The sequence below is a fragment of the Carica papaya genome, chromosome 1, assembly GCF_054855325.1.
Source record: "Carica papaya isolate Zhongbai chromosome 1, ASM5485532v1, whole genome shotgun sequence".
Classification (NCBI taxonomy): domain Eukaryota; kingdom Viridiplantae; phylum Streptophyta; class Magnoliopsida; order Brassicales; family Caricaceae; genus Carica; species Carica papaya.
Genome location: NC_142309.1, coordinates 19,489,684 through 19,504,103, shown reverse-complemented (window position 1 = coordinate 19,504,103; position 14,420 = coordinate 19,489,684). Strand labels below are relative to the sequence as shown.

The following is a 14,420-nucleotide window of genomic DNA, read 5'->3' as shown; positions in this document are numbered from 1 at the left end:
AGAGTTACCGCTGACCATCAAAAAAGGTAAAAATTTTCTCTCCACGTTTGAAATTTAATTCTGAGCCTCCCTATGGTCATATCAGAGCAAAAAGGACGACAGGTGAATCGAAAACCGCAGGCAAAGCCTGGCGGAGCCGTCGTGGCCAAAACCCTAAACCCTCTTCGATAACCCTCTTCCCTTTTCTTGTTTCACATAATTTTTTGACTATTGTTTTCACCGCCATTTTCTGTGTAGGTTAGCTGAGAAAGAAACCCTAACCGCGAAGGAGATCCCGCATAGTTATTGCACCTGGAGACCCCCTCCGCCGGTAGGTTTGATTTTTTTTTTTAATTTTTTGGATAATCAAGGCCCCTAATGTGTTTTTCCACTGGAATACATTTAAAACTAGCAAAGACTTACCAAAACTAGCCAGGGCAAGGCGAACCACCACCATGGGCGGTAGAACAGGCGCTGTGCCGGAACCATAAAATTGGTTAGAAAAGATTTTCGATATTAATTTAAAATTTTTGAGGTATCTTTGGATATGTAACAAGTATTTTGATTTTCAGAGGAAATATTCAGGAAACCCGAGCCCTGTTAGGAGGCATAGTGAATAGTACAGTATTTCAAAACACTGATCCGGGTAAGGATCCCTCACCCTATTCTTTATTACGGTAAATTGAGAATTAATAATTGATAATTGTGTGTTTTGTAAAAATTAAAAAAATACTAAAAATAATTATAGGTCATTAGTAGAGACAGAACTGGTTAATTCATAATTGTCCCGATTCCCTACTTATTTTCTTGTACTACTTAAATTATTTATTATTATATTATGCGTATTACATTGATAGTTTTGATGGTCTTCTTGATTATTTGGTTTATTTAGTCTCTTTTGCATTGTTTATTTAGTTATCTAGTTACTTAGTTAGTTTTGTTAAACTATATCGTTCGCTTAGATGCCGTTTAAATTAATTTGTGAATATGTAATGAGATATTGGTATGCATTTGGTGGTTATTTGGATGATGAGAATCTATATAAATAAAAGCTTATTGGGTATCCTAAGGAAGGGTGGACGAACCTAATATATAGGGAATCCTACCGTGGACATTACCTCAGTCAGACAGAGTTGAGAAGTCCTGTACCGGAAGAATTTTGGGAGATATGCTTCACCCTCATACTGGACAGGATATCAAGGCGATAATTTTTTTTTTTTTCGCTCATTTTCATACATGATATGAAGACGACCGAGTTAATTGTTAAATCTTGATACTGCATCCACGAGTAGAGAGATATCCCTATGGACCCCTAGGGATCCCGATAAGTACGTTACAATGAAGAATACTGATTTTATGCACGAAAATAAAGTGTCACTTGGTTATCTGTCTTTATAGATTGTTTTCAAGAAAGTCTGTAACAGTAAATATGAAATAAAATGTTTTAGAGTTAAATGTATTTATTTAAATAAAATGTTTAATTAATTATTTTGTTATTTTTACTAACTTTCGATTTTTCATTTAGTAATTAGTGTGATATTTTTACTAAGCTAGTATAACTCACCATTTTATTAACTATTTCAGATTAAGATAATCAAGATCCATACATCGATCAACAAGAGAGTTGTGAGTAATTCACCTCCTGAATTTCCTTCAAATGCCAGTGAAATGTTAACTTATAGGATATCTATTTAATTATTTTAATTACTGTTTGTCTTTTTTTATGAACCAATGTAGAAGAGACATTCCCGTAACCGTATTGAATATTCCAATTTAACTATATAAGAAATGTAAACTATAACATTATTATTCGCTTCTATATTTAAAAAAATAAATTTATTTTATTTGAGTTCTAGACCATTACAAAATTAAATTTTTATATTTGATAAAATAAATAATTATTATTTATATTATTATATTAATTTAATTTTAATAAAAATAAAATTATTTATATATTAGAAATAAATAATTATAATTATATATTATTATATTAAATCTAAAATTATTTTAAAAAATAAAAAATTAAAATATGTTTGAAATAATCATTTATCATGAGTTAATTTATTAAACATATTTTATGAGATTGTTTGTTTAGGAGGGTATAATGGAAAATAAACATATTTTATTAAGGTATAATAGAAAAAAAATTATCAGTATGTTACAATTTAGTGATTTTTAAATTTTATCCCAAATTTATCAATTATTTACCATTGGCTATTATTTTATTAAATTAAAAATTAAAATAAATAAAATTTTATCACATTTATAAAATATCATACATTAATTAATTAATATTTACTACTAAATAAACATAGACTTAATCTAGTGTAGAATGTTCAAAAAATTGCACAAAAAATAAAAGATTTAATAAAAGAGTTATGATATTAATTAATTTCACGTGCTGTGTAGTAACCTGCCGACCACGCGCCAACAACAGAGCGTCAAAGCCGGGCCTTTCACGTCTTCCCAGGTCCGATATCCAATCACCGCCTCAGCAGCCACCTGAACTTCCTTGCTTGTTGTAGTCAACGAATTGATACGGCACCGTATCAGTCATCATGCCTATTCCTACTTTTTATCAGTATTACCATTCTCTCGTTTCGTTTAATTCTTCATGTGTCCTTACTTCCGGTTCAAATCATTTCCACTTCGCTTTTTCCACCACCAATAATAATAACAGGAGTACTACCAAGCCAATCAACTTTTCTTCCTCCTCTCTCTCGACCCATTGTTACCCGCCTCGACCTGACCCCTCTTCCTCTCCCTGTACCCTGCTCCACGACCCGATTCCCCTGTATGCCTCTTTATCTATAACCTCTTTGCTCGCAATTTCCATCATGTTGTTGTTGCGCGGAATTCTTGGGAAACTTTTCTTCTTTCTTTCTTTTTTCTTTTTTGTTTTCCGCCCATTTTTTTGGAAACGGCTAGTGTTGCTATTTTTGTTTCTATCATGTTTGATTTCGGGCTTTTGATGGTTGGAGATCTTTACTATTGTTCCTAAATGGATCGTTGTGTTAACGCTTTGATTGTTCTTGATTATACATGATTTTAATTGGGCTTGTGATGAATTGGTCTATGTAAAAAAAAAAAAAAATTAATATCTTGGTATTTGATATTGTTTATATTTTTCTTATTTGGGTTACGTTCTGGACATTGAGATCTAGCTTTTCTTGAAATTATGCAAGAACCAATAAGGAACTCTATTTTCGTTGTCATCTTTTCTGAATCATCTTTCTCGTGCTAAAACTTTTTTGCTAGAATTTTCGACTTGGTTTATATTGTTAATGTCATTTTCTTGATTACTGTTGTTTATTTTCATTTGGTCATTTTTGATAATATGCTTTTTTTTGTGGAATTAGATATGGATGCCACAACTGGTCTCTACCCTCTCCACCGTTGTAAAACTATTCATTTGGTTCGTCCAAGCTTCTTTCTTGCTTTGCTTCTCTTGGCTATCTGATTTCAAAACCATGTGGATGCTAATCTTATTGGATTGTCTGTATAGGTGAGGCATGCTCAAGGAATTCATAATGTGGAAGGAGAGAAGGACCATCAAGCTTACTTATCCGAAACCTTCTTTGACGCCCATGTCACTCCTCTTGGCTGGCAGCAGGTAGCTTAGATGGCTGTTAACAATTATATTCTGTATGTATCCATGTTGAGTTTGGTTCAAATTCTAATTTCATGAAACAGGAAAGAGAGAACGATTAAAGTATGATAGAAATGGTTGTTTGACATATGAGAGCATGAAACCTATGCTTTAGAGTTAAAGATAGGAATGAAGTTGATTCAATTATAAATCAAATGTCCAAATTATTACTATTCTCTACATATTAAATAAAAAAGATGTAGTAATTGAATGAGAATAAAATAAGATAGTGTTTGTTGGCTGTTAAATATAAGGGTCTTTCAGGTAGGAGAATGAGGAGTATTGGGTTATTTTTCGGTGATTGATTAAAAAACAAGACAAATCAGTTGTAAACACTTTGCTTTTTTCTTTCTAGGTCTCCGTTAAAATTCATGCTTCATTGCTGATTAATTCATGTTTTAATCCTCACTATGTTCTTATATGAATCTTGTTTTCGCATAATAAATACTTATGTAAAATGCTTCTTAAAAAGTGCTTTATCATAATTCATAACAGGTTGAAAATCTACGGAAGCATGTCCAAGCAAGTGGGCTTTCTAAGAGAATTGAGTTGGTAATTGTTTCACCTTTGTTAAGGTATATGTTCTTAGGATATAGTCCTTATTGTTTAAAAATTTGTAAGATCTGGTAGCATAAAATGCACTTTAAGTCCATGAATGAACTTCGTGATCTTTTCAGCCATTATAGGGATGACTCTCGCCAGTTAGCAAGATGTGATAGAAACCATATTTCTAATGTTTTATGGGTTATGATAAACTTATGCATTGAAGAATGAATCTATGCATCCTTGTGTTCCATTATTGTGTGTGCAATAGTGTGTCACATAAAAGTCATATATGTGGATGTAGTTGACGTAATAGTGCATGTATAAATGTAAGTGCTCTTTCGAAAAAAATGTATAATCTAAGCACATGCTAACTTGAGAGAAACAACAAACAGTAAACAACTATATGATATAGTAGCGGTTAGCCAATTTATCATTATTCGCATCCTACAAAATAAATGGAAAGCAAAAAGCAAACATTCCTAAGGTCTTTTTCTCTGCTTGAAGTTTTTGGTGCCTTATTACCAAGAGTAGTATCCATGGCTATTCCTCCTGAAACTTAACTGATTATGTAAATCGGGGCCATGATGCTTTTGTAATCTTGAAAGAAGGTTGCTGCTGTTTTTCCATTACCTAAGACTCAAGAGGCACGTAGAATCTTTGACCTTGCTGAAATAACTAGGTATTCACATGTTCGTTCAAATGATTGTTCTGTTGGTTATCAACTTCATTTCTTCTTTTCCATCTTAGGACCATGCAAACAGCAGTTGGAGTTTTTGGAGGTGAAGAATACATTGATGGAATAGATACACCTCCACTAATGGTGGAAAATGCAGGGAGCAGCAGCCGTAAAGCAATTTCAAGTTTAAATTGTCCGCCATTCATAGCAGTTGAGCTTTGTCGGGAACATTTGGTATGTCTGTGTAAATCACTCTCGGAGAGCTTCAGGGTTCATTTCTCTGATAGAGACAATAAAGGACAATAGAACTGAAAGTCTAATCTTCGTTACAATAAAATTTATATCCTAATATGTCATGGATTCATTTATAATGATCATGTGTTTACATTTCCGATCCTGTAACATAGGCCAAACTTCTCTATCTTATCTAGGAATAATTAGACCTTGTCTTTTGATATCAAAAGATTCTTGTTACTGAGAAAAATAGTTGTTGCAATGCCAGTCCTTTTTGGCAATTTTTTGGAAGATAGCACAAATGTTCTTTTGTTATTAACTCTTCTGCAAATTTCACTTGATGCTGTGCTCCTGCAAATTTATTGGACCTTTAATTTTTTTTAATTAATATGTTTTGATCTAATCTTTGTCTTTTGTAGGGAGTTCATCCATGTGATAGAAGAAGAACCATCAGCGAGTATCAGCCTTTATTCCCGGCAATTGATTTTTCACTGGCACGTAATTCATCATTATTAAAGTTTTCGTTCGGATACCATTTGGTTTGATCTCTAGCTCACCTTAGGTTGATCTAGATTCTTCTTTGAATTGCTTTTATCAGATAGAAAACAATGAGGACATCCTGTGGGAGCCGGACATCAGAGAAACGAACGAACATCTTGCAGCAAGGGGAGTGAGCTTTATGAATTGGTGAGTCCCTATTGACTTCAGTTTCCTACATGTTAATTCCTCTCCCATCTACCCACTCCCAACAACTCCCAACGAAAAAATAAAAAAAAAAAGAAAAATCTTTATTGTGCTTAAAAAATGTTTGCATGTTGAAAATTTCATGTTTAAGATAATTTACCTGTTTCAATGTAAGTGGGTTAGCATTTGGGATTTCTTGCAATAAGTTTTATTTACTAGCCTTTGCTTGTTCGTCCAATGATATAGTTGTTACAGCTATGTCACATTGTCTGAGGCCTATCTGGATTCATCATGTATTCTCTGAATGTTTCTCAAAATTAAGAACAGAGCATTTAATCAAATGGTCACTGCCCAAAGTTGCCACAGTGGTGGCAAGCCTTTAATAAGCCATTACATTAACCAAATGTATCTGCTGATTTACATTTTATCTCGAAGTTTCCATACTATTGGATATGCAAATACTGTTGTAATGACTGTATGATCTGGAAGGATTACAATTTCACGTAGTTGTATATTTTCTGAGTGGATTTTGAGCTAACTTGTAGGTTTTCATACTTCTGAAACTTCCTATTGTGTTTCTATATGGATCAGGTTGTGGACTCGGAAAGAGAAGGAAATTGCAGTTGTTACCCACAGTGGTTTCCTGTATCATACATTAAATTCTTTCGGGAATGATTGTCATCCATCTGTGAAGAATGAGATCTCCACACAGTGAGTTCTGCTTGACTAATTTGTTTTTGCCAAAATCCTTTTTAACCCTGAAGACAGAAAATGAAAGGAGAGAGAGAGAGAGAAAAGTCCGGATTGTAAAGTTAAAAGATGCCTTTCAAGTTTTTTTTTTTTGAAAATTTTATTTCTAGATCTCAATTAGTTGCAGAAGATTTCATTTTTTTTTTCTTGAAAGTTAGCTGTTTCAAGAAAGTGAAAGACATGAGTTGACTCGTAAAATTGAGAAGGAGCCTGGCAATGGGAATGATATACATGCATTTTATTGAGGATAGAATCTATTTTTCAGTACTCCATGTCATCATTTTTCTTGGGTACTAATCAAAGGAACCTGTGATGTTTTTGCAGTTTCGCAAATTGTGAGGCTCGATCCATGGTTCTTGTCGACAAATGGTGAGCATGTTATTTAACAGAACTTTTTACCAAGTTCATATTTTTACTGGGCAATGTCTCTTCATGGTTTTTTTACAAGAATATATTTTCTCGTTTAAGCCCAGTAAATTTTTTTTTTTAACAATGGAGTACTGATTTACATATAACTTTTTGTTTTGCAGTATGCTGGGGTCAGATCCTGCAACAACTAATTACCCTGGAAAAATTCCTCGGGGATTTGATCTTCCCAGTGATGTTGCAGATGAGAAGCTTAAAGAAGAGAATAAGTACATGATTTACCATAATATATGATTCTTCAGACCAAGGAAAAAGAAATCAGCTTAGTTTTATCTGTTAGGCCATTTCAAGATTTTGATTCTTGAAACAGGCAGAGTTTTTGGGTGCCAATTCTTTTCCAAATGATGGTTCAATTTACATGGTTGTAAAAAACTACTGATTTTTTTAGTCACAACCTTCAGATGGGAGATTTCGAATTTTAAATCTGGTTGAATTCGAAAATGAACTGATTGATATAGATTAGACTGAAACTTAGCCTTCTAAACAATTATAATTATCATAAAGAAATTCATTTGTAGTAATAATTTATGTTTTTAATCTTTTTTTTTTCTCATTAATAATATAGTGACAAAATGACTCCAGATATAGTTTATATTTTATAAAATATTTTAAAAGTAAAATTTGATATTTTTAACCAAAACCTCATCATAACATTTTTAATCTGATTTCTTTTTTCTTGTTTTGAAAAAAAATCATATGTTATGGTAAATCATCTGTTTGTTCTATTCTTTAAGCTTCTGCAACTATCATTGGGAAGATCAAGTCTCTAACGAGTTTTTCCAATCTTTGAATGTGAGAATTCAAAATTTGAGTTAAAAAACAAACTGATTGATATAAATTTGCACTAAGCGTGACTTCCGCAACAATATAGTGACAAAATGACTTCGAGTATAGTTTATGTTTCATAGAATGCTTTAAAAGTAAAATTTGATATTTTTTTAACTAAAACCTCATCATAACATTTTTAATCTGATTTCTTTTTACTTGGTTTGAAAAAATCATATGTTATGGTAAATCGTCTGTTTGTCCTCTTCTTTAAGTTTCTCATCTCAACTATTATTGAGAAGATCAAGTCCCTAACGAATTTTTCCAACTTTTGAATGTGAGAATTCAAAATTTGAGTGAAAAATAAATTGATTGATATAAATTTGCACTAAGATGATTTCCCCGACAATCAAGTATAGTTTCATAAAATACTTCAAAAATAAAATTTTAAATGTGTTAACAGTATAGCTCATATATGTAACGCCTCAATTTTTTTTTCCTTTAGCAGCATTGTCTCAAATAGATTAGTATACAGAATATCCGTATCTCATTTCAAATCAATCACACACATAAAAAAAAATACTGCAATCAATTACTCAGTTTCTAATAGAAATTCTTAACCGTAAACACATCAATATAATAACTTACAAATTTCATAAATCATTGTTTTTACATATGGTTTACACTGCTACCAAACACGTAACTATCATGTTCTACCAATAGTAAACCCTGCTCCGTTTCCTCTATATGCTAGGTATAGAAACTTGCAACTCCGATCCCGTCTCCAGTCCTACTTCATATGTAATTAATAGATAATGAGTACATATAACTGAGTACAGTAAATTTAAATTACAAATATAGCATGTAAACTCAATTAAAAGCCTATTCTTCTATATTTTCCCTTCCCGTTACCTTGGTCATGCTTTCTTCCTACCCTCCCCCACCCCCAATACTACTCATATAACTCTATTGTACTACCACGTCTACTCGATGATCCATTGTCAACATTACTAGGTGTGGTCACCCCTTGATACCATCCCCTCGGCCCTGACTCAACCACTCACCCACACTGTTATTGTCAATCCGTCACTCTTTACTTTTCCATCACTCGACCCCTAACTGGCCACCCACACACATAATATTACTGTTTTCTTTCGTCACCAACATTGGCGACTCAACTTGTCACCAATCTGATAACTCGCAGACATCACCACTATCGGCGATTGACTTACCATCTCTAAGTGACAACTACCAATATCGACGTCGCTCCCCTCAACCAACGGTACTGCCACCATACCCCATCCCTACTCAATATGGCCCACATACACGCATACTTAACCCACACGTTTGTCATTTTAACTTCAGTTATTATCAAACAATCAACATCACTATGCAGTTCTTAAATCTATAAGCATATTTAAATAATATACACCAATACACACCCACACAAACACACAAACACACATACACATAAAACACATCTACACAAATACACATCCACACCAAATACTCACACATATAACTCCTATATACACACGCTCACTGTTCCCTAACCTTCATCCCATTCCCCTTTTTTTTTCTCTTCCACTCACCTCACCCTGCATTTCACTTATCCTTGTCACTCATCCCAACTGTTTCACTCTCTATCCCTCTCTTCTCTTCTCTTTGTGTTTCTCGGCTCTCAGCACTCTTCTCTCTATCATCATTAATCTCTCACAGCATATCGCCTCTCCTCCCGCGGATTCTCTTACACCTTATTCACTCACCGTCCCCCTTTCTCTAACCATAACTGACACCTTACCTTCCCTCTCCCATTTCTCACTTCCTCTATTTTCTTTTATCTCCTTCCTCTCATTGTAACTGAAACTTTGCCCCCACTCTCCCATTTCTCACTTCCTCTACTTCCTGTTCTAGTTCCTCACACTGTCCAGACGACACCTCTCCGTATCTATCAGTCTCTCCACCCGCGGCTTCCTCCACAACATCAACTGACTGTTCCGCCACTCACGATCTCTCTCTGCTCTCTTATTCCATCAATCACTATTTCCTAATTCCATTTCCTTTATTGTTTTTATATCTTCCTTCAATATTTACAGAAACAAATCCATATTCAGTATTTAAATTCACCATACATCCGGTCTCCATTTTTTCGCACTTCTGTAGCTCACACCGTCATCTTCCTCCTTCTCCCACTCACTCTTTTCGTTCCTTCCCTCTCCAACTTCCCTCTCTCTCGAATGTTCTATCACCAGTTTCCTTCTTCCCTTTCCCGTTCTCCCTTTTTTTTCCCTCTGTTTTTCTTTTATTTTCTCTTTTTTTTTTCTTTCCCTTTTTTTTTCTTCCTCCTATTTATTCTCCACCTACCACGCATCCTGGCTGTCCATTCCCTCTCCCCATCTGCACGCATCCTAGCCGTCCATCCCATCTCACCATCTATACTCTTTATACGACGCCGTTCACTCCTCACCCTCTCCCCTATATATATATATATTTACATATTATTATTATTACTACTATTATTACCATATATAAAGACAAATTATTTTCTCCACCCAACTCTCAGTTATTACATAGTTCCCTCCTAAAAAAGAAATTTGGTCCTTAGATTTCGTTATATTACCTCAAAGAGTTGCAGATAATTACTCATCATCTCGTCCTCCCGTTCCCACGTTGCTTCCTCATTCCCATGATGTCTCCATTGTATCTTCACTATATGTATTATTCTACTTCTCAGTTTTTTTTCTTATCGTTTGAGAACCTGGATTGGTTCCTCTTCATAGGTCAAATTCTTCTCCAATGACAACGATTCATACTGGATAATATGGTTCGGATCTGGGTGATATTTCTGTAGCATAGATATGTGGAATACATTGTGAACCCACTATACTGAGGAAGAAGCGCTGTCCTGTACGCAACCATACCCACCTTCTCGAGAATTTCAAACGATCCTATGAAGCGTGGACTTAACTTCCCTTTCTTCCCAAACCTTAACAAATCCTTCATTGGGGATACTTTCAGAAACACATGATCCCCTACTTCAAAGCTCAAATCCTTCCTACGATTGTCTGCGTATCCCTTTTGCCTACTTTGGGCAGGTTGTAAATTTCGCTGTATTACTGACACCTTAACTGTAGTTTTTTCCACTAATTCCGGTCCTAACAATTGTCTCTTTCCAACTTCCTCCCAACACACTAGCGAACTGTAGGGCCTACCGTACAGAGTCTCGTAAGGAGCCATCCCAATGCTAGTATGGTGACTATTATTATAAGTGAACTCCATCAAAGATAACATATCATCCCAATCTTCCCCTATGTTGATAACACATACCCCCAACATGTCCTCTAATACTTGTATAGTCTTCTCCGTTTGCCAATCCGTTTGTAGATGAAAAGTTATACTAAAACTCAACTTGGTATCTAATGCCTGTTGTAAACTTCCACAAAACCTAGAGGTGAATCGGGAATCCCGATCAGAAATAATTGATACGGGAATGCCGTGTAATTTTACCACTTCATTAGTATACAGCCTAGCAAACTGTTCCACTGAATAGTCACCCACATTGCTATGAAATGAGAAAATTTAGTTAAACGATCAATTACCACCCAGATACTATCATGCTTCTTGCGATTCCTTGGCAACCCGGTCACAAAATCCATAGAGACATGTTCCCACTTCCACTCGGGTATAGGTAAAGGTTGTAGCAAACCCCTAGGCCTCTGATGTTCCGCTTTCACTTGCTGGCATGTCAAGCACCTCGACACATACTCGGCCACATCCCTTTTCATACCCCTCTACCAGAAACTTTTCTGTAAGTTCTTGTATATCCTAGTACTTTCCGGATGTATGAAAAATTTGGTGTTATGTGCCTCACTAAGTACTTCTTTCTGTATCGCACGATCACCGAAAATATACATTATGTTTCAAAATCTGAGTAACCCATCACCTTGTACACTAAATTCTCTCATTGTCCCCTGTTCTACCCCCTTCCGGATCATCTGCATCTCGGTGTCCATCATTTATCCCTTCCTGATTTTCTGAACCAAGGTAGGTTGAGCCCTCAAACTAGCTACATATTTCCCACTACCCCCTTCTTGAATATGTAGCTGTTGTATGGCTTCCCGTGAATTCCACTCAGATACCATCAAATGAGCCGACACCCTAGTACCCTTACGACTGAGGGCATCTGCCACCACATCTTCTCGTTCAGGATGATACATGATCTTACAGTCGAAGTTTTTCAACAAGTCCATCCACCTCCTCTGTCGCATATTCAACTCCCGCTAAGAGAACAGATATTGCTAACTCTTATGATCTGTATAAATTTTAAAAGTTTCTCCATATAAATAATGTCGTCACAGTTTTATAGCATAAACTACTGCAGCTAGTTCCAAATAATGGGTCGAATAATTCCTTTCATGTACCCTTAATTGTCAGGACCCCATAGGCTATAACTCTCCCCTGTTGCATTAGTACACAACCTAATCCGACACGAGATGCATCGCTATACACTGCATAACCTCCTTCTCCCGACGGGATGGCCAATATCGGGGTAGTAGTAAGTATGCGTTTAAGTTCTTAGAAATTACTTTCACACTTATCATCCCATTCAAACTTCACATTCTTTTTAGTCAATTTAGTAAAAGGTGCCGCAATACTCGATAATCCTTGGACAAACCAACGATAATACCCAGTTAATCCCAAAAACTTCAGATTTCTGATATAGTCTTCGACCTTTCCCACTTTGCCACTGCCTCTACCTTTGCTGGGTCTACAGATACCCCATCTTCGACACAATATGGGCCAAGAATGCCATTTGATCCAACTAGAACTCATATTTATTGAACTTTGCATACAGCTTGGCTATCTGAAGTATCTCTAGCACTGTTGTCAAATGTTTCGCATGTTCTTCCAGATCCCTCGAGTATATCAATATATCGTTTATGAAGACAATCACATAATAATCTTCATAATGTCCATACCGTGTGCGGAATGTTGTCTTAGCAATGTCTTCCCCCATAATCCTCAATTGATGATACCCCAAACGTAGATCTATTTTTTAAAATACCTATTCTCCTTGCAATCGGTCAAACAAGTCGTCTATCCTCAGTAAAGGGTACTAATTCTTTATCATTACTTGGTTCAGATCCGGATAATCAATACACATTCTCATAGTTTCATCCTTTTTCTTAACAAATAATACCGGGGTCCCTTACGGTGACACACTCGGTCGAATGAATTTCTTATCTAGAAATTCTTGTAATTGTCTACTTAGCTATAATAATTCTAACTTCACCATTCGATATGGAACTTTTGAGATTGGCTGAGTGCCGGGCTGGAGCTCTACGGTGAACTCAACATCTTTATTTGCTGGCAGTCCCGAAAGATCGTCTGGGAACACATTCAGAAAATCTCTCACCACCAGTATCTCCTGGAGTGTGAGTCTCTTATTCTCGTTCCCTATCAAAGACATAGGTAAGATTTTTAACTCATGTATATATTCATTCCAGACTATTATGTACATTATCTTAAAGCAAAGTTTATTTATTTATTGATTTTTCCCATATCGCAAAAGATTTTTCGTTAGGGATTCTAAATACTACTCTCTTGTGGAAACAATCTACATGACATGTTGTGCAACAAGCCAATCCATTCTCAGTATTATATCGAAGTCTTTAATATTCAGTAAAATTAAATCTACCTTTAGTCTCCTCCCCTTTATTTCTATTCCACATGAATTAAACATTATATCAGTACATAAAGTGCCATTAGTTGGCGTGGCTACTACAAGTATACGATCTAGTACCCTGGGTTCCACTCCTATTCTAGATGCAAACATAGGTGATATAAATGGATGTGTGACACTAGGGTCAATTAATACTCTAGCAGGAATATCTGAAATGTAAAGTATACCTTATATTACTTCTGACATAATAGCTGCCTCCGGAGCTGTTATGGCAAATACCCGAATCTGAACCATCGGTCTACTAGGCTCTCTGGGCAGAGGGCAATCACGGACGAAGTGTAACACCCCATTTTTTTTTTCATGTTGGACGTAATTAACAAAGCAACCAATTCCATAACCAATCGGTCATGCACAAGGAAACACTAGCACAATCCCTCATTCAATGATCAAAATAAACCTACAATCATGTACAAGACATCGCACACAATACAACCATACTCAATATCTATGCTACCATCAATTTTACACATTCCATTCGGTCAAGAAAGAAAATGAAAATCTTCATCCTGTTACTCTACACACTAGGTTCGGAATCCAACAATTTCGATCCAGACTCCGTCCCTACATCATCTGTAAAAAGGAAAGAGTGAGTTCATTTAACTCAGTACAGTAAAACTCAAAATACAGGTGTGAAATGCAACAATATAAAACCCTATGCCTTTACCAACAGTTTACTACTGAACTCCAGTTTCCCCTCCTGTACCTACAATCCTACCTACCTAGGGCTTCCGTTCCCCGACGGCACTCCAGGCGTGCCAATGATACCACCCACCGCCAAGGTCGGCGACTATTAATCACCTATCGACTCCTATTGGGCCACGCACGCACACTATTTTCAATCATTTTCGTCACCAACATCGGTGACTATCATTCACCTACCGACCCCTATCGGGCCCCACACACACACTCTAATCATTCTATTAACCACCTATCGACCCCTATTGGGCCACGCACGCACACTATTTTAA

At 35.7% G+C, this 14,420-nt stretch overlaps 1 protein-coding gene across 1 annotated transcript; it reads left to right on the top strand.

Moving 5' to 3' along the window:
* The first annotated feature begins 2,638 nt into the window (after positions 1-2,638).
* LOC110824513 (phosphoglycerate mutase-like protein 1) lies at positions 2,639-7,367 on the top strand. Its single transcript, XM_088221300.1, has 10 exons — positions 2,639-2,773; positions 3,339-3,394; positions 3,485-3,592; positions 4,124-4,203; positions 4,922-5,084; positions 5,504-5,578; positions 5,683-5,771; positions 6,360-6,479; positions 6,843-6,887; positions 7,049-7,367. The coding sequence occupies exons 2-10, from the start codon at positions 3,341-3,343 to the stop codon at positions 7,176-7,178; spliced, it is 864 nt and encodes a 287-aa protein (XP_088077426.1). The 5' UTR covers positions 2,639-2,773; positions 3,339-3,340; the 3' UTR covers positions 7,179-7,367.
* The last annotated feature ends 7,053 nt before the right edge of the window (positions 7,368-14,420 follow it).

Bases quoted from the DNA above. Each gene is read 5' to 3' on its own strand.
- LOC110824513 (XM_088221300.1), top strand. From the start codon at position 3,341: ATGGATGCCACAACTGGTCTCTACCCTCTCCACCGTTGTAAAACTATT. The intron at 3,593-4,123 runs GTAGCTTAGATG...AATTCATAACAG, and splicing joins CTCCTCTTGGCTGGCAGCAG to GTTGAAAATCTACGGAAGCA. The intron at 5,085-5,503 runs GTATGTCTGTGT...TGTCTTTTGTAG, and splicing joins AGCTTTGTCGGGAACATTTG to GGAGTTCATCCATGTGATAG.